This window comes from Agelaius phoeniceus, chromosome 30 (genome assembly GCF_051311805.1).
Source record: "Agelaius phoeniceus isolate bAgePho1 chromosome 30, bAgePho1.hap1, whole genome shotgun sequence".
Classification (NCBI taxonomy): Eukaryota; Metazoa; Chordata; class Aves; order Passeriformes; family Icteridae; genus Agelaius; species Agelaius phoeniceus.
This window is the reverse complement of record NC_135294.1, coordinates 4,915,682-4,943,149: the sequence shown is the minus strand read 5'-3', so window position 1 is coordinate 4,943,149 and position 27,468 is coordinate 4,915,682. Positions and strand designations below refer to the sequence as shown.

The 27,468-nt window shown below is 47.7% G+C and overlaps 1 protein-coding gene across 1 annotated transcript in view; it reads left to right on the top strand.

The window, feature by feature from the left end:
- ZMAT4 (zinc finger matrin-type 4) overlaps nucleotides 1–27,148 on the top strand; it is a 52,650-nt gene extending 25,502 nt beyond the window's left edge. The window contains exons 3-7 of the mRNA XM_054650620.2: nucleotides 2,624–2,713; nucleotides 8,293–8,449; nucleotides 14,802–15,029; nucleotides 19,976–20,072; nucleotides 26,698–27,148. Of these exons, the coding sequence (XP_054506595.1) occupies nucleotides 2,624–2,713; nucleotides 8,293–8,449; nucleotides 14,802–15,029; nucleotides 19,976–20,072; nucleotides 26,698–26,713 (588 nt within the window). The 3' untranslated portion in view covers nucleotides 26,714–27,148. The remainder of the gene's footprint in view (nucleotides 1–2,623; nucleotides 2,714–8,292; nucleotides 8,450–14,801; nucleotides 15,030–19,975; nucleotides 20,073–26,697) is intronic.
- The last annotated feature ends 320 nt before the right edge of the window (nucleotides 27,149–27,468 follow it).

The following is a 27,468-nucleotide window of genomic DNA, read 5'->3' as shown; positions in this document are numbered from 1 at the left end:
GTTGGGATGATAAATACACATGTAAATGTAGAAAATGCCAGAGATAAAGTGGATGACAAATGGGCTGTGCTTCCTCTGCTCTGCAGAGGGAAGGAGATGCTCAGCACATACACACAGAGGCCGGGGATGATTTTAAGCTCCGCTTTTATGATCATAAGATAATAAGGTTGCATAAGGAGCTGTGTAGTTTTAAATTATGCCAAACATAAGTCATTCCTTTACCTTGGCTTTCACAAATCCAAGCAATTGCCCCAAGAAAGGTGAGAGATGTTTTACAGAAGGCTGAAGCTTTGCTGTCATTTAACTCTTGACACCTGGGCACCATTTCTGGTCCAGCTGAGTGCCACGGAGCAGGGCCATAAAAATGATTCCTCCTGGCATCTTTGCAGCTTGCACACGCCCAGCAACCCCTCCCAGGTTTTTTTGCCCTCCAAACAGAGCAGGCTGTGGCTGTGTGAGCGTGGGCACGGTGACGTGCTGGATGGAGCCAGGCGAGGGAAGAGCCTCGTGACTCTGGGGAGGATGACTCGAGGGAGGCTGACTGCTCTGCAGGGTGTCAGTGCAAGAAATCCAACTGAGAAACCCTGGCCACGCTGCCTTCACAGCGTGTCTGGCTGGCCCTGTGGGGTGCAAGGCCAAGCATGGCTTCAGGAGTGGCTTTGCACCTCTGTCCTGGGCGTTTCAAACATTTATTTGGTCATTTTCTAATTACGCAGTCGCTTGTCTGGGCTGCTCGTCTCAGAGCTGGAGCTTTGGGGTTTCCTGCACTTAGCTCTGACCATGGAAGGTCACATTTGCTAAATGCAGCAGGAAGACAAGCTGGGGACAGATATTTGACATTATTTATCTTGACTGATTTGCTCTGTGGAAAAAATTATTGCACAGTCACATTTCTGCATGCGAATACAAATATAGCTCCCTGCAAATTTAGCTCCAAGTTTATACCACAGGAAAAAGAATGTTCCAGAACATGCTAATGGTAATTTAATATTTTCAAATTGCAGCTCTGTGATGTGGAATTATGACATTACAGTGCTGTTGTTCTCTGGGGCAGTTGGAAAGGGTGATTCAAAGGAAACATTTACATGGTAACAGCTCCCCATGTGTCTGCTGCCCATATGCTGGGTGCATTGTTTTGTGCCTGCAGGCTTTTCCCCCCTGCATCTGCTGGAAGACAAGACCTGATGTAAGTCAGGGTTTTCAAGGTTTATGTCTGTGCTCCTGCTGTAGAAGCTTTAAAGTCTTCCTTTAAGTCTTGCCAGTCCCAAGGATTTGCTTTGGCTGCTGCTGCTGGGGTCACCAGGGGAGCTCCTGTCTCTTCTGACCCTCACCTGCCCCTGAGCTCCAGCTCTGAAACCTGCTCGTGTCTCCCTCACAGGAGATTTCTTGCCCTTCTAATGTTTTATCACTCTAGAGGCATAGAAGTTGTGGGTTTGGTCTGTGTGTGTGCCTGTGGTGCTGTTCACAGGGGTCCCAGGATGAGGGAGGAGACGAGAATCTTGACTCCATGTTTCAGAAGGCTGATTTATTATTTTATTATATATATTATATTAAAAAAATGATATATTAAAACTATACTAAAAGAATAGGAGAAAGGATTTCATCAGAAGGCTATCAAGGAATAGAAAGGAATGATAATAAAATCTTGTGACTGACCAGACAGTCCAAGCCAGCTGGGCTGTGATTGGCCATGAATTAAAAACAACCACATGAGACCAATCAAAGATGCTCCTGTTGCATTCCACAGCAGCAGATAATCATTGTTTTTCTTTTCCTCTGAGGCCTCTCAGCTTCTCAGGAGAAAAAATCCTAAGGAAAGGATTTTCCATAAAATGTGTCTGTGTGTGTGTGTGTGTACCTCTGACACTGCAGGGTGCTGTTGTGTCTCTGGCTGAAGCTCAGTAACCCCCACCCTTCAATCTGCCCCCCCATGGAAATGCTCTGGTAGCAAATGCTGTCCTTCCCTGGCTGTCTGCTCCCTCTGTGTCTTGGTGAGAGAAAGGTGAGAGGTGTTTTACAGAAGGCTGAAGCTTTGCTGTCTTTTAACTCTTGACATCTGGGCACCCTTTCTGGTCCAGCTGAGTGCCACGGAGCAGAACCATAAAAATGATTCCTCTTGGCATCTTTGCAACTCACACACAGATTTTTTTGCCCCTCTAATGTTTTATCACTCCAGGAGCTTAGGAGCTGTGGGTTTGGTCTGTGTGTGTGCCTCTGACACTGCAGGGTGCTGTTGTGTCTCTGGCTGAAGCTCAGTAACCCCCACCTTTCAATCTGCCCCTCCATAGAAATGCTCTGGTAACAAATGCTGTCCTTCCCTGGCTGTCTGCTCCCTCTGTGTCTTGGAGGACCTACAGGACTTGGAGAGGGGCCAGGATGGGCCATTTTTCTTCTGCTAATAGCAGGTTTCATCCCACAGCTTGTTTCAGGTGGGTGCAGAGCTCTGTGCAAATTCTGAGAAGTGCAGGTGCTCCTCACCTGGATCCCTCTGCCTTTTCTTCCCCAGTGGTGCATATGTGTGTCAGGGGGAGGTGAAATCTAATTGTGGGCTGGTGTGGTGAGCACAGCAAAAGAGCCTCTTGCTCCTTGTAACTCCAGTTTTGGTGTTTTTTTTGCATTCCAGAGTCGGAAGCATGCCAGCAAAGTCCGCCTGTACTACATGCTTCACCCCGTGGATGGAGGCTGCCCGGCCAAAAAGCTGCGCTCAGAAAACGTGGGTACAATCCCAGCCCTGTTTGTTCACTTTCTTTGTGCATCATTGACTCTGGCCTACAACATTGTCTCTCTTGCAACCACAGCTGATCAGGTGCCCAGAGGTAACATTTAGATTAGCTGAAACGCAAAGTAACTGGAAATAATTTTCAATAAACTGCACAAGAATTATTATGCGCCTCGGCAGCAGTAATTGTGTTTTTAGTTATTTGAATGTTCTTTCATAGGAAAAAATGTGCTAATGGCAAATACTCAGGGCTTGCTCCATTTCTTCCAATTCTCCCAGACCAGGCTGAGTCTGCTGGTGAGCAGCTGGGGCAGGTGACAGGGGCAGTGCCTCCAGGCTGATGTGCTTTATCCAAAGGCTCCTCACTCACCTTTGCTCTCAGTCTGCAAGTTTAAAGATTGGCCATTGGCTTCTTCTGCTGTGTTCTAATAAACAAAGGGAGGTGAGGAATTGGACCAGCTCAGAGCCATTTGTCAGGCAATGGATAGGAGGAGGCTGAATTTTTAAGAGATGGCTTCATGGGGAATTATTCATTTGGCTCCTTCCCACGTTCTGCTGCAGTGAGGTTCCCAAACCAGTTCAGTGTGACTGGGGCTGAGTGCTGTTGATATTCAGTGTGATATCTTGTAATTAAAGGGAGAATCATGCAAGTTTTGCCCAAGGAATCTGAAAGCTGATTTACGTAGTAATTGAAACTCTAGTGAACTTTTCTGTTGCACACAGAAAATTGAAACTTTTCTGTTGCACACAGGCCAATTGCAGATGCAATCTGCCCCTCCACAGCAGGACCTTGCAGTGATTTTATTAACAAAATAAAATATATTATTGTGTATAATATATAAAAATGAAAATATATTAAAAATTCTATTTTCATATATTTATACATATTTTATATATTTATATATTTTAAATTTATATATTAATTTATATATTGATGTATTTATATATTAAAAATATGTATATTTATATATTTTTTATATTTATATATATTTAAAATATATAAATATATTTTAAAATATATTATTTTTGCTGTCATTAATAACAGTGTGGGCACTACAATGGACAGGTACATGGAGATGGGGAACAGGGTCCTCTAAGGGGATTATGACTAACAAGGAGCCCCATACTGAATGGGCACCTCAGCATGGGATGTGGAGGACAGGGAACCAATCAAACCTCAAATAAGTCAAAGTTGAACCATTTCCCACTGCTTTTGTGAAAGGCAACGTGGAGAAGGAATGTAATTCTGTGTTTGCTGATGCTTTTCCCAAGGGCAGCCCTAGTGGGGGTGGATTAACGTGTCCTCATGTTCTAGGTGAATGCCAGGCTAGGCCAGACCTAAATGCTAAAATTATTTGTGTTGTAAAAATATAGCAGGGAAAATCTGCCAACATTTGCAGCTCAGAGTAGGCCTGTTGCTGATCAGATATTATACAAGCCTTTGCATTTAGAGTGAGCAGAACTATTCAGGATGTCTCAAATGCTGCACAATGAGATCCCTACCACGTGCACATGCAGTGCAGTGCCCAACCCCAGCAGTGTCACTCAGGCCATGGCACAGAGACTTTAATGAGAATTAGAAACAATCCATGAAAACCAATTAAATTTGTGTAGAGGCAGCTGCAGCTAAAAAGGGAATATTAGCCTTTTTTTTTTCATCAAAACTGTTAGATGGCTGAGTGCCATTGGGTTTGTGTTCTGCTGACCACAGAACTAACACCCTGTCCTTCTGCCAGGTGGCAGCAGGAGGGTGAGGTGGCTGCAGCTGTGGGTACTCAGTGCAATGGGGTTGGAGACAGAATTTGCTTCCTGACCTTTCTGTGAGGCCAAGGGAGGGGTTGGCTGCTGTTTGAGGATTGCAAAAAAACCTGTATTTCCAAAACACCCCTGAAGTAGAAGCCTTATACAAGTAACCTTCCCATGGATTACTCAATTATTGTGCTCTTCATTATTGGTTTGATTTGGTGTGGAGGAGGGGAAAACCCTCATGTCTTGACCTTCCATGAACTAGTACTTGCTTTTTGCTGGTACCATGACAAAAACAGGCTCCAGAACAGAAATGACCTGAATTTCCTATGGAGCAGCACAGAAAGCAGCTCTTTACAGCAGCACCTTCATGCACCAAAAATGAATTCAAATTTCAAAGTTACTTTACAGCACTTTAGTGCTGTGGTTTTTACTGCCGTGTTCTAGGGTTTGTATAATCTTTTCTTCTTAGTAAAACTTGGGAAATGAAGACAGCAGATTTGTGTCTGTGGAATGAAAATCCTTGCTTTTCCTGTGGATTGCTTAAGGAATGGCCTGTGTGAGGATTACGTCCTTTAGCAGCTTGTTAACAGGCAGCCAAATAACCGAGGTTAATTCTGTTGGATATATGAGACTGAAGTTCCTAATATTACAAAAAGAGGCTCTGTAAATGAGGCTGGAGCATGGAAAGAGTGGAGATGTCAGTGCTGGGAGATAGATGCTGTAACTCCAGGTGTAGGAGTGATGGGGGTAGGACGGATGGAGAGGAGAGATCTCTGCAGCCAGGGCTTGGAATTTGGGGTTTATTGCAAAGGGCCTGAGTGCAGGGGACCTACTGGGAGCTGCCAGGCACAGCTCAGAGCAGGACTGAGAGGGGAGCCCAAAAGAGAGAGAGAGAAGAATAAAAGCAACAGGGAAAAAAGCGAGGTTCCCGTTCAAATACCATAAATCTTCTTCTGTGTTGAATATTCTGATTCTCACTAACCAATCCAGTACAAGATACAAATCCTACAGCATTTCCATACAGCCTATAAGAATCATTACATCACCATCCTGTGTTCCATTTTAAACCCTACAAACTCCTCTTTGGGCCCCTTCTGCCAAGCTGGCAGGGTCTGCTCTGCCCCTTGGAGCTGTCTGCAGGCAGAGGGTGTTGTTCCATCAAAAGGGGATCACCTTCAGCCAGCCACACCATTGTTTTCCAGTTGTTCAGTAACTGAGGAATCTCAAAGCTTGCTTTCATTTCAATCTCACTCACAGTTTCCATATTCTCAAAATCTTTTGCCAGGCAATCATATTTATAAGGCTTTCCTGTTTCATCTTCCCCAACATCTAGTGATGTGTTCTGTTGTGCTTCAGTTTGTGTGAAGCCAGTGGCTTCTGTGCTGCATTGTAGTGAAGGTTTGCCAGGCAGGAGGGGCTGGAGGAAGCTGCAGAAGCAGAATGTAGAAATATCCCTTGGCTGGGTCTGGCAGCAGGGGGTTAAGGAGCTGCTGGTGGATTTACAGACCAGAGCTGTCAGTGACTGGTCACTGTTTTGTATTTGTGGGGTGCCCCATGGCAGAGAGGAATGATGAATATGACTCCATGTTCTCAGAAGTCTTAATTTATTATTTTATGATACTATATTATATTAAAGAATACTAAACTATACTAAAGAATACAGAATGGATGCTTACACAGTGCTAAAAAGATAATAATGTAAACTCATGACTCTTCCAGAGTTCCAACACAGCTTGGCACCAATTGTCCAAAGAGTCAAAACAACCAGAATCCAATGAAACAATCACCTGTGGGTAAACAATCTCCAAACACATTCCAGACGAGCAAAACACAGGAGAAGCAAATGAGATAAGAATTGTTTTCCTTTTTCTCTGAGGCTTCTCAGCTTCCCAGGAGAAAAATCCTGGGTGAAGGGAATTTCCAGAGAATGTGAATGCCACAGGAGTGGGCTGGGGTGCAGAACACCCCAGGGAGCAGCCAGCTGCCCCTTGGAGAGCCCTGTGGCCCAGCTGAGCCGTGTGGTTGCAGCACCTGCACAGCCCTGGGTGTCTTTTGTCACCGTGTCATTCAGCAGGTGACAAAAGACACCCGGATCAGCTTCCCCCGGGCCTCTTGGGTTTCAGGTAAAACAGCCCCTGACAAATGAGAAGGCATAATTACCCTTCAGGGCTGGATCACCTGGAGCACCTCTGGCTCTGTGCAGGGCTTTGGGTGGTGGAGGAGGGAAGGGAAGCGATGCTGCTAAGGGATGATCCAGACCTGGGGAAATTCTTAACACAGCCCAAATTCCTCCTCGTGTTGGTGCATAAAACTGCTCTGAAAATAAAACCTCTGCTCCCTAGTCTGTCATGCATGTCTGGAGGGGCTCACCAAGGGTTTGGGGACACCCCTGTCCTGCTGGTGGCTGCCACACATGGAGGTGCTGGCCCAGAGACTTGGGGGTACCCAGATGAGCTGCACAGCCAACTGTGGGTCCATGTCTGTGGGACCCTGAGCTCTGTGTGAGGTATTGGAGGGCTCTTTGAGGGGGCTTTAATTTTTTATTTTTAATTGCAGTCTGGCTGAGAAAGTAGGTTGAAAAGGAAAAAATGTCACTGAAGAGCAGGCCTGGCAGAGGAAGAGACCCTGGTGCATTAACACTGAAGTGTATCAGCTTTTCAAACGAGCTCTGTTGGAGGCTCTTTATGTGTTGCCACTGATGATCAATAGATACTGGAAATTTTCTACTCTGCTCTTAACTTTCAAGTGATTTCCCTTTGAAGGCATAAAATATCATGAGAGAAAGCTATTTAAAAGAAGTGCAAATTACACTCAGAACAGTACTAAACACCTCTTGAGATTCCTCCCTAAGGTTTGATTTACAGTTATCAACAACAAAAAAGTGATGAAAATCAGTCATTTTTCTTAAAGTGGATTTTTTGGGGGGGGAGGAAATGACCTTCATTGGTGGGTCAGGTGTCCACTCTGTATTGGATCCTGCTGGAGGGACCTGAGAGCTTTCAGACAGTTCATTTATTTCTCCCACCTGCAGAGTGGGTTGTGCCCTCCAGATGTGTCCCCCCAGATGTTTTGGGGTCTCTTAAAAAGTGCTCCAGGAGGAAGCACCAGTGTTGGATGGCAGGGAAAGCTCTGGGCCTGTGTGACCCCATCAGCCAGAGAGGAGGAGCAGAGGCTGAGGGAAGGGAGGCTCGGGGTGTGCCAGGAGCTCCAGGGCCACGTGGGACATGGGGACAGGGTGAGGGACATGGGGACAGGGTGAGGGACATGGGGACAGGCTGAGGGACACGGGGACAGGCTGAGGGACTGAGGGACAGGCTGGGGGACATGGGGACAGGCTGAGGGACAGGCTGAGGGACAGGCTGAGGGACACGGGGACAGGCTGAGGGACAGAGGGACAGGCTGAGGGACACGGGGACAGGCTGAGGGACACGGGGACGGGCTGAGGGACACGGGGACAGGCTGAGGGACATGGGGACAAGCTGAGGGACACAGGGACAGGGTGAGGGACACAGGGACAGGGTGAGGGACAGGCTGGGGGCCATGGGGACAGGCTGGGGGCCATGGGGACAGGGTGAGGGACAGGCTGGGGGCCATGGGGACAGGCTGAGCTCCCAGTGCAGAGCAGGGTGGAGGTGCTGGGCAGCTGGAGGTGTCCCCAAGCTGGACACAGCTGGGATGAGGCAGGAACAAGGCTTGGAGAGATGAGGAAGGGAAACCCCTTGGCATGACAGCCTCGATTCCTCCCTCATGTTCTTCTCTTCCCTTCTCTCTGGGGCTGTGCTCACACACCTCTTTGTTTTGTCTGTGTTTTTGTCTCCACGCAGGGCAGTGATGGTGACTCAGTGGACAAGAACAAATGCTGCACACTATGTAACATGTCCTTTACCTCAGCAGTGGTGGCAGAATCGCATTACCAAGGGAAAATCCATGCCAAAAGGTTAAAACTGTTGCTAGGGGAACAACCAGCACTGAAGGCCACAGGTAGGTGCAGAGGGGCTGGTGCAGAGGGGTGTGGGGGCTTGGCCAAGGGGCTGGCTCGGTGTGTGCAGGCAGAAAATGGGAACAAGGTGGAAAGCTGGGCTGGCAGAAGCAGCTATTAATTTGTGTTGCTGTCATAACAACCTTTAGAAACTCCTGATGCTCATTACTGTCTGCTTTGTTTATGTAGATTAGGGTTTATCAGCTGGGACTGGCCCTGGTGCCAGAGCCCTATCTCCAGCTCCACACTTCCAAAGTGTTTTCTCAGTGGAGGGCAATGTCTCCACTGGGTGCAGATAGCCAAGCCTGGCTTTAATTATCAGCAGTTTAATTATCAGCCCAGCTAATATGTTTAATAAACCTTTGGTGTTACTGTACAGTACAGAGCATCGTCTGCTCTTACCACAGAGGGAAAGCCAGGCTTTAAAAACCCTTGGATTGATTGTCTCTTGATTTTTGCCCAGATGGGTTTTGTGCTTTCCTCCACAGTGGTTCTAGTAATGCAGCCTATTAACTTTCACATTTAAAAAGTCAAATGTTGAAATTGGACAATTTAACCATCTTATTGTTTGCTTAACCATAAAGTCCTTGAAAACCACTAATAATCTGTGAAAAAAAAAAATTCCTCTGTGTTGTGGAAGCAGAAAATGCTTGAACAAATCACTCACCTTTCTCCAGGAAGGATTGCTGAGGTCCTGCAGACAGATGTGACCCAGAATTGCTGCCAGTGGCACTTCCTTCAGCACAAAATACAAATGGAGCTGTGTGTGCTGTAGATGTGATTAGATAACGGGGGTTAACACTCTGTGTGTGTGGTTTTGTGGCCTTTTTAACTTCACAGACTGTAGATGCTGATACAGAGGGTGTGATTTGTCCTTTGCCAGGGACTGGGAAGACAAGGGCTTGCCTTCCCAGGGTGGGCATGGGAGCTGTTGGCCCCTTTGCCTGAGGGAGCGTGGGGAATTGTGTTAGGTGGTGCTTTAGGTTAGGCTGTTTGTGTTAGGCTTGGTTTAACTGGCCATGCTGGGGCACCAGCGTGTCCTGTGGAGGAGAAGGTAAAGCCATGGCAGCCAGGAGGAAGGCTCTCCCTGAGCTGTCATGGTCCTCCACACCTGGCTCATGTGGGGCTCCTCAGGCTGTTCCTGCAGCTGGCACACAGCTGGCACACAGCTGGCACACAGCTGGCACAGACTCAGGCTTGGTGTTTGTGTGTCAGGCCCTGCTGGAGCCCCATCCCTCGAGGTGCAGCCTGCCAGCAGCTCCTCCCCTGGCACCAAAGGACCTGCCACAAACCCTGGTACTCCCAGTGAGCTCCAGGTGAGCTGATGTTCACAGCAGTGCTGATCCTGTGTTACACTGACAGCTTGGATTCACCCTTTAGCTGCAGGGCCTGGCCAAGGCAGGGCTTGCTGAGAGCTGCAGCCTTGCACTGTGGCTTTTGTCTCACTTTTTAATCATCTAGATCAGCCTCACAAGGCTCTAAGTGAGCCATGCTGTGTGCTCTGGGGTAATGGGCTCTTCAGCCATCCTAATCACTGGGAAGGAGCAGCTCAAGGACTCATCAGCTCTTACAGACACTTGATCTGGAAGATGAAGCTGAGCTCAGGAATACATTAATAAGCACCTCCTTGCTCTCCAGGAGTCCTCAGCAATCTGCCCTTTGGACACAGCATTTTTCTGGGCTTCCTACCCAGCAATTTTCACTGGGTTTTTGTCCCAGTCCTCTGTGGCTGGCACTAGGGAGCATTAAGTCTCTCAGAGCAGAGACTCCACTGCTCATGAGCCCTCAGAGCCAGCCAAGCACAGCCCTGAGCGTGCTGGATGCTTCTGGGGAGGAGATTCTGCTGCTGGATATTCTGGGGTTTCTGTCTCATCAATCCCAAAGAAAATCACATCTATTCTTAGACCCCTTAGGGAGATCCACGTTCTCCTTCACAGTTGCCATCCAGATGGAGCACAGATGTCCTGTTCTCTGCTGGTGCTTTCAGGAGAAGAAGTGGCCCAACAGTTGGGTTTCTCACAAAAGCCATGTCTCATCATGACAGAGAAATAGTTGTCATCTTTCCTGTTCTCTGCTCTACAAGGCTGCAGCCCTCAGAGGCTTCATGTCAGCACTATTGCAGATGAATTTCTCCAGTCATTTCCAGCATCCCCTGTCAGTTTGCATCCCATCATCACCACGAGTTATAAACCAAAGGATTGTGGGCAAGACCTGCTGTCTTCATCATCCAAGTGTGAGGACCTGCAGGCATCATTCCAGGAAAGTGGTGGTGGCCCTGTTTATTCTTTTCAGCTGCCTCTTGGAAAGTCGCATTGTGATAATCAAGACATAGGCATGCATTTTAAGTGGAATTCCATTGTTTTCAATAGGATTTAAATCAAGGCCATTTTGAGAGGAAAACTTCAACGACATGGAAGATATTAAAAAGGGTCAGATGTGGAGATAAAAGGGAACGCTTCAACTCTTCTCCATTCCAAAGCTATACAACTTTTCGTAAATTACTGAGGGTAGAGACTTTGGGATATCAAAAGGGACTGAGCAAATGGCTTTTTGGTTTGGGTGCTAGGATCTGTCCAGCAGCAGCTGGAGTCTTAGTCCTGGATTTCTGGGATTTCTTCTGGAAAAAAACTGAGTTTCCCAGTGCCTCCTTGTTGTGGCTCACTTAGTTTCTTGTCCTCATGCTGAGTTTCTGGAGTGTGCCAATGGAAGAAGTTGGGTGCCATTTAAATCCAGCTTGGAATAAAAAGCTTTGGATGTGAGAAAGAAGTCAAACATTAGTTCATTGCCGGAGTGCTAAAGTGTTTCTAACTTTGTATTTTGCCTCTTGCAGCAAAGTAAGACTTTCTCACTTCCCTCCCACAGCGAAAGGGAACGTAAGGCAGACTGTCATGAGCTATTTAGCATTTTGAAATACTTGAAATAGTCAAACTCGCAGCTTTTATGTTTGTGTTTTAGATGGAGAAACATTTTTAACTTTTGACGTTTTGTGAGTGTTTATTATTAATTTTCATGTCACTGCTCAGGGAATGATGGCATTTGCTGTTCTGCAGGAGTTATGTAGTGCATATCAAAATGATAAATTCACATTTGTGGAGAAGTCAACTTTCATCTGTTTCTCTTTGGGAGAATTTGGTAAACTTGGGATGCTTTCATTAATTTCCAGGCTGGGCTCAGCACACCTTAGGACTGGTGGGGGTTGTCAGTGGGACCTGAGGAATGTGACTTTAAAGAAAATATTTTGGCATTTTGTGAGTGCTAAGAGGAAATCCTTGCCCGTGGCAGCCCCCATGTGATGCAGGGACTCTACTGTGGAGCTGTAGCCCATGGTCCCATGGGAGCCAGCTGTGGAGGAGGGCTGGGGTGGGCATAGGGGGCTCTGCTGCCATCCCCAGCAGCTGGACTGCCAGATCCCTCCTGCATGGAGTTTGGGGGAGCACAAAGCACCAGCCTCAGGGGCTCAGAGGCACAGCCAGGGGCTGGCAGCAGAGATGCCTCTGTCAGGTTTCCTTAGCGAGCAGGAGATGTAACTCCTGTGGACATCACCAGCTCCGTGAGCTTCAGCCTGCCTGGTCCCCCTCTGGCAGCAGTGTGCATAGAAACAAGGAGAGAGCTGGCCAGAAGATTGGATAGATTTCACTTTATAGCCTGGGGCTTGTGGAACAGCAAGTCAGATCTGGTGCAGAGCTCCTGGGCTGCTGAAATTGCTGCTTGTTTATAATGCTCCAAACTTCTCTGCAGCTCAGTCTGCTTCCCTGGACTCAGCCCTGTCCTGGCCTCACCAGGGCTGTTCCAAGTCCCTGTGGCATCACTGGGCTCTGGGCATGGACCCTTCCTGCAGGAGCATCAGGAACACATCAGCAGGAAGCCAGCTGTGCTTGCTTCTCATGAGTCAAGCAAGTGCAAAGTCTGTGTAACCCCGGTTTGACCAGGAAATACTGCAATTCCCTAATTTTCTTCCTAATGACTGTGCTGGCTGCTGGCTTTGCTCTTTGCTCACCCTGGCAGTTCTGCTGCATGCACCTTGGAGGGGCTGGGCCGTGTCTCTCCTGCTGGAACCATAGAAAAGACTTTTTTTTAGGAGCAAAATCCAGCCAGACCCTGCCTGGCCCTGCCTGGAGCAGCTCTTCAGAGGCAGCGTCATCACTGCTGGAACTCTGATACCTTGGCAGTCATCATCAAAAACAATAGAAGGTTATAAACCCCTGGAAATTGATAAGGTTGTAAGTAATGTTATATGTAAGATAGAATTTCCTTGAAGGTGTCCCTTACTGAGCAGGTCAGCAGAAGATTTATAACAATATTAACTTTCTCAAGCCAAGGAGTCAATCACAGTGGGCTCCAGGCATAATTATATGTCTAAATATATCCCTGAGCTGCTGTTCCTGGTGTCAGACACTGAGGTGGGTTTGGCATTTGCTGCCCTGTGCGCTCATCAGGGCTCAGCTGGATCATCTCCTGATCAAAGACAGCCACCACACACCTCCAAATGTGCCTATTCCAGTACCATGGAGAGAGCAGGTTGTTAATTATTTAAAGAGCAGACATTTCATCTGGAAAAGAAAGGAAAAGGAAAGCCACATAAAAGGGAATTTTTGAATGAAGTGTGATAATTAAGTGCTAGTCCTTGTATATTTTTGTATCCCAGTGTTACCTGAACTTTATTTTACTTCAAACTCTTTTTTTCCATGGGTTTGTGACTTGTATTGTACAAAGTTGGGAAACTCTGTTGAACAAAGTGCATTCCATTATATAAAGACTAATCACTCACTTTTCTTTGGGATGATTTGGGGGTTATATTTGTGTTCCTGGATGGCTTTTGATGAATCTGAAGGAAAATAGAATTAAATTAAGGTTGTGTGTTGCTGTTATCTGACAGTTCACAATGTGAAGGTCTTTGAAGGATGGGACTGACTGTTGAGTATTTTTTTTTTTCATCTGTGACAGTTTGCAGTGACTGTGGCTTTCCCATTCTTTCTGAGACCAAGTAAATTGAAAAATAAGAATCCTGAGATAATGATAAATATGTCTCTCTATCCTGAGAAGGAGATGGCTCTGCATGGTGTATTTATTCTCCACTGATGATTTTTCCTGGGAGTAGCAATTCAAGCAGGATAAGTTTAGCAAATTTAGTCAGAACAGTGATAAGATGTGTAATTGCACTGAGAGCATCCTTCTTCCCAGTTAGTGAAATGCAGAAAGCTGAGGAACAGTCCTGGGCTGTCCTTTCATGATGCTTTTCTTAATGAGAAATGGTAGCTTTCCAAGCAGCATGTCTTGGTTTGGAAAGACAGGTGCCTGCTAAGGAAGGCAGGAGCCTCCCCTGAAATGGAGAAAATGAACCCTTCCCCCCTCTGAATTGCTATAAATTTTAAATTAAGGGTCTCTCAGGCAAAAAAAAAAAAAAATGGGAGCAGGAAATAACAGTTCTTTAATAGGGAAGAAAATAAAAGGATAAAATAAACAATGCAGTGAACTAAATCAACACTGCCAGAGTCAGAACCCAGCCTGACACCCTGTGGGTCAGGGTGTGGGCAGCAGAACCATTGGAATTGTGGCTGCAGCCCTCCTGGAGTAGGGATCCTGTAGAAAGGGTGCAGTCTTCCTCTGACTATCCAGTGGAAGAAGAGGCAACTGCTGTTCCTCTGGGAAATCCAGTGGAGGAATCTCCAGATTATATCCAGGTAGGAACGCTTGGCTGGTGTTCCAGAATCTCCAGATTCTATCCAGGCAGGAATGCTTGGCTGGTGTCCCAGAATCTCCAGATTATATCCAGGCAGGAATGCTTGGCTGGTGTTCCAGAATCTCCAGATTCTATCCAGGCAGGAATGCTTGGCTGGTGTCCCAGAATCTCCAGATTATATCCAGGTAGGAATGCTTGGCTGGTGTTCCAGAATCTCCAGATTATATCCAGGTAGGAATGCTTGGCTGGTGTTCCAGAATCTCCAGATTATATCCAGGTAGGAATGCTTGGCTGGTGTTCCAGAATCTCCAGATTATATCCAGGTAGCAATGCTTGGCTCCTCCCTCTGGGCTCACATCTCCCAATGGGATGCTGCAGTTCTTATCAGCCATGCAGGGACATTCAATGGCCTCTTATCAGCAGATGTCCCCCTGGAGGGAGGAGTGGATGTGTAACAGATAAGGAAAACTGCCCACTTGACAAAAGCCAACTGCCATTGAGATGGTAATAAATACATCTTACCTTGCAATCTGGAACACAGCACCATCCAAAATATCCACAGGAACCCTGTAACTGCAGCTGACTATTCCCTGTGTCTGCTGTGGGATCTGCCTCAGGCTCTGGCGCTCCTCAGGAGCCCAGCAAAGCTGATGTGTCCCCTTTGCCTTCTGCAGAGGCTGCTCTGGGCCCGCTGAAGCCGGCGCACACGGAGAGCGCCGCGGCCGTGCCGCCGCCGCCGCAGCGCCGGGACTCGGACAGGTACTGCCAGCTCTGCACAGCCTGGTTCAACAACCCCCTGATGGCACAGCAGCACTACGAGGGCAAAAAGCACAAGAAGAACGCGGCCAGGGCCGACCTCCTGGAGCAGCTGGGGAAGACCCTGGACCTGGGGGAGCTGCGAGGTGAGGCCCTTTTGAGCTGGTGATGGAGAGGTGCAGTTTGATTTAGTAATTTGATTCAAATGTCCAGATGAACATTTGAATCTTGACAAGTACCTGTGACAGTGTTCACAGGGGTTTTTGGGTTGGGGAAGAGACGAGGATCTGACTCCATGTTTCAGAAGGCTTGATTGATTATTTTATGATATATATTACATTAAAACTGTACTAAAAGAATAGAAGAAAAGGTTTCATCAGAAAGCCAGCTAGGAATAGAGTAGAATGATAACAAAGGTTTGTGGCTCGGCTCTCTGTCCGAGCCAGCTGGACTGTGATTGGCCATTAATTAGAAACATCCAAAATGTGCCAATCCCAGATGTACCTGTTGCATTCCACAGCAGCAGATAACCATTGGTTACATTTTGTTCCTGAGGCCTCTCAGCTTCTCAGGAGGAGAAATCCCAAGGAAAGGATTTTTCATACAAGATGTCTGTGACAAGTACCTGCTTGCTCTGGGCTGTAGGCACAGGGTCACAATCCCCTGTGCACACAAGGACTGACTCAGACAGCTGAGGAAGAAGGACAAGGTTGATTCAGAGCTGAGGAAGAAGGACAAGGTTGATTCAGAGCTGTGAGAGCTTTGGTTTGGCAGTGAGGCTTTGCAATAACGTTTTGATACACTGGGTCTTCTTCCTTGCTAAATGAAATAATTTTTCTTTAGATGCTAATGACTGTACAGTATATTGTGCATTTCTTGGTCTCCCATAAACCTTGTAATGGTTATCTTGATCCTCCTGTGCTACCTAGTGTGACTCACAGTGCCATCAATGATTCATGTTGGCTGAGTCACTGCCCGCTGCTGGAAATATGTGGGAATAAAACCTGGGACAATAACATGGAAGTGCTCAGTACTTTGAGCTGTGCCAAGCTCAGGAGTGGCTGAGGATGTCATTAAATGTAAATAAATCAATTGGGAAGTGTTTTATTCATTTAGCTCCTAGGAGAGTTGAAATTGGAGGCCTTCACAGCCTGGTCAGCTGCTGGTTTTTACCTTCACGGTGGTGCTGTGCATGGCTGGGGTTTGCACTGGATCCAGTGTGGTGAGGGGACAGCAGAGCCTGGTACAGGGGACCAGGGATGGGCACTTCAGGGAGGTGTTCCAGGGGCTCAGCCTGCAGTGCCCCGTGCTCCACAGCACCAGCCCAGGTGCACAGGCAGCCAAGGAGGGGAAATCCTTCAGTTCTTCTAACCAGATTGTGAGCATCTGGCTGTGTCCGTCTAGAGATGCTCTCCTGGCTGAATTTACCTGCAAGATCAGAGCAGATCTTGACAGGTGAGCAAAGCAGTCTCTGCAGTGGCCTCCATCATCTCTGCCTCCAGGGCAGCAGTGGCAGCAGGACACGTGCTGGGGACACCATCCCCACGCTCTCCCTGCCCCACACTGTCTTTGCTGCCTCAGTTTTCCCTGGATTGCAAAGTCATCTCCTTCCCCTGCATCCCCGGTGGCTTCTCCCATCACAGCTTAAATATTAATTCTATTTTGACTAGTGTGGGAGATGAACATTTGATGCATTGTGTGAGCCTGGAATAGGCAGTGTCAGTTGAAGTACAACATTTCAGCAGCCTTTGATGTTTTGATAATGGCTGTAATAAAATATTTATTGATAAATATGAACGTATATTTGGAGAAATAAGAATAGAGATATATTTTTGGACAATTGATATTTATAGGAAACAAAAACATTGATCTTCTCACCAAGTGCTCATCCTGAAATTTTGAAGTCTTATTTTCTTCTCAGAAATAAGAATGAGGAGAGGGGGGGAAAAAAAGGAGAAATGAGCATTGTTTCTGCAGTCTGTGTTGAGTTAAAGCTGCAGCACAGGGCACACAGGTCCCTTTTCCTTGGCTGGATGGGGTGCAGGGTCCAGCCCACCCTCAGAGCAGTTCTGTGGGGCTTTCCAGCTGTGGCACAGAGCAGCTTTGGGACCCATCCTGCTGTGTGGCTGACCTGGAATCCCTGAAAGAGGAAGGAATTGAGAGGTTTCTTCCTGCAGAGCTGCATCCCCTGCAGCTTTTGTCATAGGAAGACAAAACCTGGTGGGTACCAACCCCCAGATTCCACAGCTCAAAGGGGCCATGGCTCAGGTGGAGGCAGCCCTGGGCTCCATCTGACAGCTCTCACCCTCCCCAGCCTGTCCCAGGCACAGGAGGAATGTTCAATTTGCTCCATCAAGTCACATCTCACCAGTTGTAGCTCATGGCTGGTGTCCCCCATGGCCCAGCTCTCCTGTTCCCTCTCCCAGGCAGGTGGGCTCTGCAGTGGCAGCTGGTTTGGAAGGTGCTGGGGGCCATCCAAACCCTGCAACAGGTGCTCTGAATCCCTGAAATAAATCCCAAAAATAAATCTGAATCCCTAAAAAACCCTGCATCCAAACCCTGCAACAGGTGCTCTGAATCCCTAAAATAAATCTGAATCCCTTAAAAAACCCTGCAACAAGTGCTCTGAATCCCTAAAATAAATCTGAATCCCTAAAAAGCCCTGCAGCAAGTGCTCTGAATCCCTAAAATAAAGCACAGCAGCCTCTGCAGGACAGATGGACAGGGGCACAGAGATGATGTCACTTGGAGCCTTTGTGTTCCCAGGTAAATTGGTGGTGCTGCAGATGCACCAGCATCAGGCAATGAGCTGTGTTTCCTTTTTCATCCCAGCTCATAATTTCTTTGTATGCCTTATAAATACCTCTCATTCTGTGCTGTCACTTGTGGTTAGTAAGAAGCAGCTTAACAAGAACTCCCCTGGAATGGGTTTTAATTCATTTTATGCAGGATGACATTAATAACTTGACTTGTTAGTGTTTTATTTAATGGGGATAGGAGGGCATTCAGTTTTACATGAATGCGTGTCACGCTGCAGGGGAGGCAGTGCTGATGTGTCTGGAGGATGCAGGAGGGGATGTGAACACAGGGAGAGCCCAGCAGCTGCCAGCATGGACTGCTCAGGCTGGGACCACCCCATGGCCTGCAGGGCTCAGCTCAGCCCCAGAGCACTGCTGGGGGAGTTTATGAAACCAGTTTCAGCCAAGCAGCAGCTTTGATGAGCTCCAGCGAGGTCAAATTGTGGTAATTTTTATATCCTGGAAGTGGCTGTTGCCCCTGTGGTCTCATCCTGCTGCTCATTTCAGGCTGCTTTCCTCCTCCATCTCCATCCCAGTTCATGGAATCTGCCCAGCTTGGGGCTGCATGTTGCAGCCTGTGGGAAGAGCTGGGAGCAGCACTGATTGCACAGGGAGGGGGAGCAGGGTTCCCCCTGGTTCATCTCTGTGAGTAGCCTTGACATGCTGAGGGAGAAAATCATCATCCCCACTTAGGAGCTGCTTTGCTGAAGGCGTTTCCACCTACACCAGTAATTAAGATTCACTGAGGCTGCTCTTAACGTGCTGCTAAATTGGCTGAGCAGCAGAACCTTATTACCTTAAATTAAAGAATTACCTGTTTCTTAGCTCTCCAGTCCCACTCTGATGTGGAGATCCTGGTGGGGTCCAAGTTCTGCTGCAGTGTACTGACACACCATTCCTGCCCTTCCCATTCCTTCTCCTGCATTCTGGGAGGTTCATGTGGCTTCTGATGCCTGTTGGTTGAATAAATGAAAACAGGAGCTGCCAACAGGACAAAGGGCATGACTGTAAAATCATCACTTCTTCATCAAGAATAAATTCTGTAAGGAGAAAAATCCATATGCACATTTGCAAATTGATTTTTTGTTCTGTGCCACGTCGTGACACAGAAATACAGAAACTACTTAAATACCTCTGCAGTTGCTGGCTTGTTGTTTTCGAGCACTCATCTGAATGATTTTGGAATATTATTTAAAGATGATTTTCATGTTGTGCCAAATTCCTGGGTGGGAGATATTATGAAGTGCTTGAGAAAAGTGGGGCTGTTGGTGTAGCTGGTTCCTAGTGCAGAACAAGACAAGGGATTTTTTGAGAAAAGAAGAAAGGCAGGTCCAGCTGGGGAGGAGTCAGTGTGTTTATGACCTGTGCAGTTAATTATGGTGAGCGTGGACTGATCAAATTTGACAATGCCACACGTTATTTGTTCTAAATGAGTCGTTCTAACCATTTTGGCAAAGAATAATAATGTAGAAAGCCAGAAGAGACTATTACAAGGAACATTAGGAGTGTTGCTGAGGAGCACAGCAATCCCTGCTAGGAATCTCCAGTGTTTTCAAGCAGAGCCTTTGTACTGCAGCCAAGAGAGAACCCAGCAGGTGAGAGAGCTCCTGCTTTGGCTTTTTGGGGCTGCCAGCCTTGACCTTCAGCCAGAGGCTCTGGGAGAGCAGAATCTGTGCTTGGCTGGTTCACTTGGGTGGATAAATCAGAGTGGATCCCTCTGGGGAAAAGAGAGCTCCTAAGTGATCTGGCTGCTGAATGTGCTAACAGGGAATTGCTCTGAATTATGAGCACTACCAGAAACCAGAGGGATAAATGGTGCCTGGAGTGCTTGTTAGGGTGAGCACAGTGATGATGCCCTGAGGAGAGCACAGGAGAGATTCACCACACTCTCAGGAGGAATGAGCCTTTGAACCTGGCTTTCTTCTGCTCAGTTCTAAAAATACCCCTTTAGGTTTCTCTAATGCTTGGGTAGCCTGGCCTGGAAAAGTCAATAGATGGGTCACTGTAAAGAGAAATGTCTGTGAAAGTGGAAATGAAATGTGGGGTCCAAGTACCTTCTAATTGACTAGAAGTTGGCTTGGAGCACAGGTTACTGCTTTTTTTTTTTTCTATTTCTCCCCCTTTCTTCAGTCATTTTCACTTACTTGTAATTCCTAGCTGTCATTTTGAACAGTCTGTAACCCAGAGTGTTTCCCTCTGGTGCAGCCTGTGCTCCCCTGAGCCTCACCATGTGGCACAGGTGCAGCCAAGACTTAATTAATTAATAATTAATTAATTTTTGGCTTTCTTCACAGGCCTGAAGCGCAGCTACACCTGCAACATCTGCAACGTCACCCTGAACTCCATAGAGCAGTACCATGCACACCTGAAGGGCTCCAAACACCAGACCAAGTGAGTGGCACTGTGCCTCTCTCTGCCAGGGGGCTGCAGTCTGTCTGTCTGTCTGTCTGTCTGTCTGTCAGGGTGGGATGCTCTGGGACAGTGCTTTGCCCCCCAGCAGAGGAGTCCTGTGCTAGCACAGGTACCAGAGGCACCTCCAGGTGGAGGAAGGCAGGGCTGTTGCATTGTGATTTCAGGGTTTACCCCAGAACCTCGGGTCCCTCCCCTGATAATTCCCTGCCAGGTGTGTCAGTCACCTCTTCTTCCCCTCCCAGCACTGTCTGTCAGTCCTGGCATTCCAGAAGGGCCTCGAGTGATTGGGCAGATCCAAAGGATGCCCTCTACTCCTGGGGGGCCCTGGGCCATCCAGGTGTCCTTTGTCCCTTTGTCCCTCCCCTCCTGTCCCTGCTTGGTGCCTCCCTGCCCCTTCCCTGCCCCTCTCCCCGGGCTTCAAAGGAGCAGCAGCCACGGGCTCAGGGAGTTCTGTGGGAGCTGGTGCTGCATTCAGAGGCCTGAGGGCCAGAATAAAGCTCTGGATCCAAAGCCTCCCTCAGAACCGACTCCTTTCCTTCACCATGGCCTGAAAGCTTCTCCACAGAGGGAAACCTGAGGGGCAGCCCCTGGTATGGGGGGAAGCTCCATCCCAGCAGCACCAGAGCTCCTGCAGGCCTGGACTTGTCTGCAGGGCCCAGCTGCAGCACCCAGGCAGCCCAAAGTGTCTGTGGGGTGAAACACCACACACCCAGGCAGCCCAAAGTGTCTGTGGGGTGAAACACCACACACCCAGGCAGGCAAAAGTGTCTGTGGGGTGAAACACCACACACCCAGGCAGCCCAAAGTGTCTGTGGGGTGAAACACCACACACCCAGGCAGGCAAAAGTGTCTGTGGGGTCAAACACCACACACCCAGGCAGCCCAAAGTGTCTGTGGGGTGAAACACCACACACCCAGCAGCCAAAAGTGTCTGTGGGTGAAACACCACACACCCAGGCAGCCCAAAGTGTCTGTGGGTGAAACACCACACACCCAGGCAGCCCAAAGTGTCTGTGGGGTGAAACACCACAGTTGCTGCTGTTTGGTTCAGCACCAAGGGCCAGACAAGCTCAGGCACATCCCATCCACAATATTGGGGATATCCCAATACAGGGCTTGAACCCACATGGGCTTGCTGGAGTCCCACTGACTTGTGGATAATGATACTGAGTGTGCAGCTTCTTTCATGTGTGGAACCTCAGAAGAGACACCATGAGCCTAAGGGGATTAGGTGTTTCCCAGTGAAATAATTTTTTTCCTGTGATTTAGACTAATTATGCATTACCCAGCTATGAGAACTGGGGGGAGTCTGCTCTGTCAATTACTACAAATTATTAAAATGAAGTGATGGAGAAACATGATACCAGGGACTAGATTAATGAACTAATTGCTCTTAATGCACTTATATGTGAGCTTTGGGAACTGTTTCAGGCTGAATCACTTGGAACTGCCCAGATTAGGAGAGGAATATAAAGGGATATACCTGAAGTGCTTCAGGTACCTTTGAGGGTACTCAGAAAAGTGAGCAGGATGAGCAGAACTAGCAATGACTGCTCATTTTGCTTAGGCCAGCAAAGGATAAAACCAGCCCTTCCCCAGCTGCTGTCAGACCTTCTCAGGCTCCTGGTATTTATTCACATTAGCTTTATTCTATTTATTTATTTATTTGAATGCCTTCCAGATGCAGTGATGCAGCACAGCTGGCAGTGCAGGTGTGTTGTGGAGCAGGGGGCTGGGCCAGGTGGGTGAGCCAGGTGTGGATTTGGGCTGTTCCATGAACAACCTGTGAGCTTGGCTGCCTCCATCTCCTGCTCTTCAGCACAGCTCCCTGCTGGGGAATCCCTGCCCAGCCAGGTCATGTGGGAGCAGCTGGGACAGGCACACCCAGTGCAAGAAATTCCCACTGCTGGAAAACAGGGCTGAGAGCTCTTCCTCTTGGAAACCTGGAATGGCAGCATCTGTGCTGTGCTGCCCTGGCCCAGAGCTGTCATCTATCCTTCCCTTTCCAGTCCTTCCAAGTCTGTGTGATTATTGCTGTGGTTGCTGTTGGTATTGCTGTGAAGGATAAAGAAGTTTATCTCAAACCAGAGCAGCCTCATGGATGGGAGACAGAGATGTGCAGAGGAAGGTGTGTCACCAATCCCCCACACCAGAAGGGTGCCTGGCCCTCTGGGTTACCCCCACACCTTCTGCCCTGTTGTGCACTCTCCTGCAATTAGCAGAGATTAAGAAATCTTAATTTCTACTGCTGTGAATGAACACCTGGGGAAGTTATTTGTGCTTTGACTGTGGTAGGAGTGACAGATGACACATCTGCCCTGGGCTCAGCCTGTTTATCTCAAACCAGAGCAGCCTCATGGATGGGAGACAGAGATGTGCAGAGGAAGATGTGTCACCAATCCCCCACAGCAGAAGGGTGCCTGGTCCAGCACAAACAACAGATTCTGGGCTGCATCTACGTCTCACTGGCTTTTCCAAGCAATTGCCTCTTCCAAACAAAGACAGGGACTTTGGGGATGCAGAGCTGGTCCTTTGCTGGGTTCCCAGAGCTGGGGTGTCCCATGGCAGCACTGTGGCTCCCAGGTGTGCTCTGTGCTGGGGCAGGTGAGGATCATCCCCTGCTCACTCCTCAGCCAGTGTTCCCCCTGGTTTCTGCTGCTCTCATTATTGCTGCTTAATGTCAAGGCTGTCCTCTGCCTCCTAACTCAGGCTGAAGCCCCTGGACTGCAGTTGCCAAGGCAACAAAACATTTTCTGTAGCTGTCCTACTTCATTCACAGTTAAAAACTAAACAAACCTGGAGAAAGGGGCAGTTAGTGAAGGACTGGGGTGAAGGGACACAGGGATTTTGCTCTGGGACAAAAGGCAAAACAGGGAACAGTGATTGCAGGATGGAAGTGATACCCCCCCAAAAAATGCCAGGCAGATGAGTTTCCTGGAAAGCTGCTTCAGGAGTTCACAACTTTTATGAGGCATGAGCTGCATTGTGGTTATTTATTACTGCTCCTGAGAGCTCTGCAGAGCTGAGAGCCCCAGTTAGAGGTGCCTTAAATAACCCACCACACTCACCAGGAGCTGGCAGCTGTGTTAACCAGGAGCCTGGCACTGCCCTGGGGAGGGCTGGGGCTCCATGGGCAGCACAATTTGAAGGTTGGGGGTCCTGGGGCTCCATGGGCAGCACAGTTTGAAGGCTGGGGGTCCTGGGGCTCCATGGGCAGCACATTTTGAGGGCTGGGGCTCCATGGGCAGCACAATTTGAGGCTTGTACCCAGCAGCTGAGCTGTTCTTCCTTGAGTGGTGTGGCCAGGAGAAATTAACAGTTCATAGGAACCTCAGGTGCTACCCCAAGTGCTTTTAAATGCATTTGTTTGACCAAAAGAGGGGGGAATAGGGCTTAGGAAGGAAGCTGGAGGTTTCTTGGCTGGTATTTTGGTGTTGAATAAAAGATGCAGGAAGAGTGAGCTAATACTGAGCTGGTCCTTATCCCTCCAGCTGTGCAGGCACAAAGCAGATATATCTGCCAGCTCCTGGGTTTTTTCTCCAGGTACTTGAGTTCAATTTGAAAATTAAGGTGAAATGCCCCACTGGATGTGTGGGGAGTGCAGGGCTCAGCTCAGGCTCCCTTGGGTGATGCTGCTGGCTGTGGGCACAGGGCAGGTGTTGGGGTGTGATGGTGCTCACAGGGGTTCTTGGATGAGGGAAGGGACGAGGATGAGGGTTCTTGGACGAGGATCTGACTCCATGTTTCAGAAGGCTGATTTATTATTTTATTATATATATGTATATATGTATATATATATGTATATATGTATATATATATGTATATATGCATATATATATGATATCTATTACATATATATTACATTATATATTTAATGTAATATGTATTACATTAAAACTATACTAAAAGAATAGAAGAAAGGATTTCATCAGAAGGCTGGCTAAGAATAGAAAAAGAAAGAATGATAACAAAGGTTTGTGGCTCGGCTCTGTCTGAGCCAGCTGGGCTGTGATTGGCCATTAATTAGAAACATCCACATGAGGCCAATCCCAGATGCACCTGTTGCATTCCACAGCAGCAGATAACCATTGCTTACATTTTGTTCCTGAGGCCTCTCAGCTTCTCAGGAGGAAAACTCCTAAGGAAAGGAATTTCCATGGAAGATGCCTGTGACACCCGTGGGTGTGTGGGTGCAGGGAGCAGAGGTGCCTTTGGCAGGGCAGAGAGCCCAGACTCAGGTTTGGGGTGGGTGTCAGCCCTGGGCCAGCTGTGGGTCTGTCACACGTGCCAGAGTCAGAGCTGAGCTCTGGGCTCCTCTGCTCGGGCTGGCAGCCACGGAGGGCTGAGATCCAGCCCTGGTAATTAACAGTCTGGCTGTGTGGGGACAACCATTCCCACTTCCATAAAGAAGAACTTTGTCTTCTTGCCTTCATTTTTGTCTCTTTGATCAGCCAGACCTCTCTGCCACATCCAGAGCTCACAAATGTATTCCAGGCTTTTATAATCGCTCATTTGCACTTTCATAGATGCTAATACATGGAAGGGTTTCCCTTTCAGGCTCAGGCTTGCTGGTTAATTGTGGGATTTTTGCAGAGAGAGGACCAAATCCTGCAGCCATCATTGGTGTTAAACCAATTCAATGGTCAAAATTAATTCTGAGGGGTTAAGAGCGGTCATGTCCAGTAGGGGAGGAGGCTCTGCAGCCTTTCCTGCCCAACTCTCAGGCTTTGGGCTGTACCCTGGGGAAGCCCAGATGGTTGCTGTCCTGCTGAGGAGCAGAGGCAGCAGGCTTGGGCCTGGGCAGGCTCTTTCCTCTTTTCTTTCCTTTTTTTTTATTTTCAGGCTGAGAACACAGATGTCTAATTGGAACAGGGTATTTATCAACATAAGCTGCTTGGCTATTCAGGCATGAGCTAATCAAAATATTGTTAATATCATGTCTGGAGAAATGTCACCCTTTCCTGTGGTTGCATTTACATCGCTTTTCCCATCTATTTAAGAAGGTGTGAACAAACACTGACAGCCTGTTGTGGCTGAAGCTTGTCCCAGGGTCTGTGTGTCTGGCACAGCCAACACGTGGGGAGCTCTGGGGCTGCCTGGCCCGGCTCCACCTGGGTCAGATTTTGTGCCAAGTGCTGTTTCTGTTTCTCCTGGATGCTTCCAGCCCTGTCCCTGGTGCCAGCAGGGTGGGGCTCCTTCTGCACATCCTTGTCAGAACCCAGGACATTGCTCTGGCTGCCCTGGAGGGCTCCAGACCCTGGCAGGGGCTCAGAGCCCTTGGCACAGAGTCACAAACACCTGTGCCTTTGATTTTAGCCCATGGAAACAATTCCCAACTTTGTGTGAGGAGTTACAAGCCACAAGAGTTTGAGTGGAATGACAGTGAATTTGTCACAGGGTGAAAAAGTAGAATTTTGGGGATTTAGAATGGGAGTTCAAGAGGCAAGATGGAGGAATCTGGGTGTGTCCTGTCCTCCTCCTCCTCTCCATCTTCTTCGTCTTCTTCTTCATCTTCGTCTTCTTTGTCTTCGTCTTCTTTGTCTTCTTCTCCTTCTTCTCCTCCATCTTCTGCTGTGATGGTGCCACTTTTGGATTGGTTTAGAGCAGAGACAGACTGTCTAACACAGGTGATGGGTATTGGGAAGTTATTGTAAATAAAGCACAGGCAGTTCTTAGTATAAAAAGCCAACACCACCCCAAGGGCAGGGCCTGTGCCACAACCCGACCTGCTGGACAGAGCTCAGCAGGTCAGAGAAAGAATGGAATAGATGAGAGAAAATAAACAGCCTTGAAAAGCAAAACCAACGATTCTTGGCTTTTTCTTTGGTCGTGGGGCTGGGAGAAAAAAGACTTTCTCAACCACAGAAACCCAAGACATCCTCACTCAAGATGAAGGTGTTCTCTGACAGAAGATTTCCTGTAAATTTCTGTAATTTAGAGTTGTATTGTGCACTTCACACCCAAGCCAAGTGATTTTGTTCTACAGTAACACTTGGGAATAGTAGCATTTCCATGTGCTTTTTGCAGTATATAGTGGATTATGGTAAAGGAACCTTTAGAGCACTAACAACTCCAGAAGATGAATAGTTACAAAAGGTAGATGGAATTGATAGGCATTTTAATTTGTCATAGTTTCAGTTCCAGGGAGCAGCTGAATAATTACACTGCCTGTGAAGAAAGGGAATGTAATACTTCCCCTCATTATAGATCTGACTTGTCTCCCTTCCCTTTTAATGTAAGTGAAAATGAAGATATCTCTGATATCTTCTGTTTTGATCATAATTTGAAAGCCCCAGAACAGCCTGTACAGCTCTGTGTGGTGGTTTGGGGTGTACAGATTAATCATTTCAATGTAAAACCCAAACACTGGGTTAATTGCTCAAAGCACAGACCTGAGCTTGCCAATGCCAATTCCCATGAGGAATTCCTCATCAGCTGAGCTCTGCTGGGCCGTGGAGGAGGCCAGTTGGGCAGGATTTGTGAGGCTCTTAAATTCAAATTTAAGACCTAAAGAAAGGAGACTTTTTGCAGTTTGCTGTGGTGGTTTTCTTTCATGAAACACACCAGGATGGAGCATGACTTGGGCTTCTTTTCTCTCTTGCAGCCTGAAGAACCAATAGTGGCTCATCAGTGGAGAAGAGGACAAGCACTAATGCTGCTTCTGTGGAGGGGAGCAGGTCAGCAGGAGAGGAAGCTTTCTTGGACAGTGATCCTATGTGGATTCAATAATTAACATGTAACTAACCTTTGCTTTGGACAAGTACATGGATTATTTTTTTTTTTTTTTAATTTTGTGGTGAGTTAAAATATTTCGATGGATTTTTTTACCCTTTCAAGACAATATTTATTCAGCACAGAGTCTAGAGTATGATAACTATTCTGTAAATACAGCACTTACTCATCAGTCATCTTCAGGGACAGTGGAAACAAACTATTTTACTTTTTCATATTTATTCCTAGATTCCTCCCAAGAGTATAAGATTATTCTACTACATTATCCATGATAGTGATGTAATCAGTCTTCAATCAGAAATAAACACACTTCCTTCACCTTCTCCAGCATGGTTTGTGTCAACACATACAGAGCAGCAGCAGTGAACCGTGGGGATTGTGTAATGGATGAGTTCCTTCCTTCCTTCCCTCTTTGTCTCTAAAGAAACAAATGGGTTCCATGAGTAAAGAACACTGAAAAGAAAGTGTGAATTCTTTTTCCTGCCGGTAGGATTCCTGCAGGCCCAGCAGAAGCCGTTTGCTGGATTGACTTTGCTGCGAGGCCGGACGCTGCCGTGCCCACCGGAGAGCTGCAGGTGCCACCAGAGCCTTGCCACAGGCTGAGCTGGCCAGGCCCTCCCAGGTAAGGCTGGACAGGGGCTCA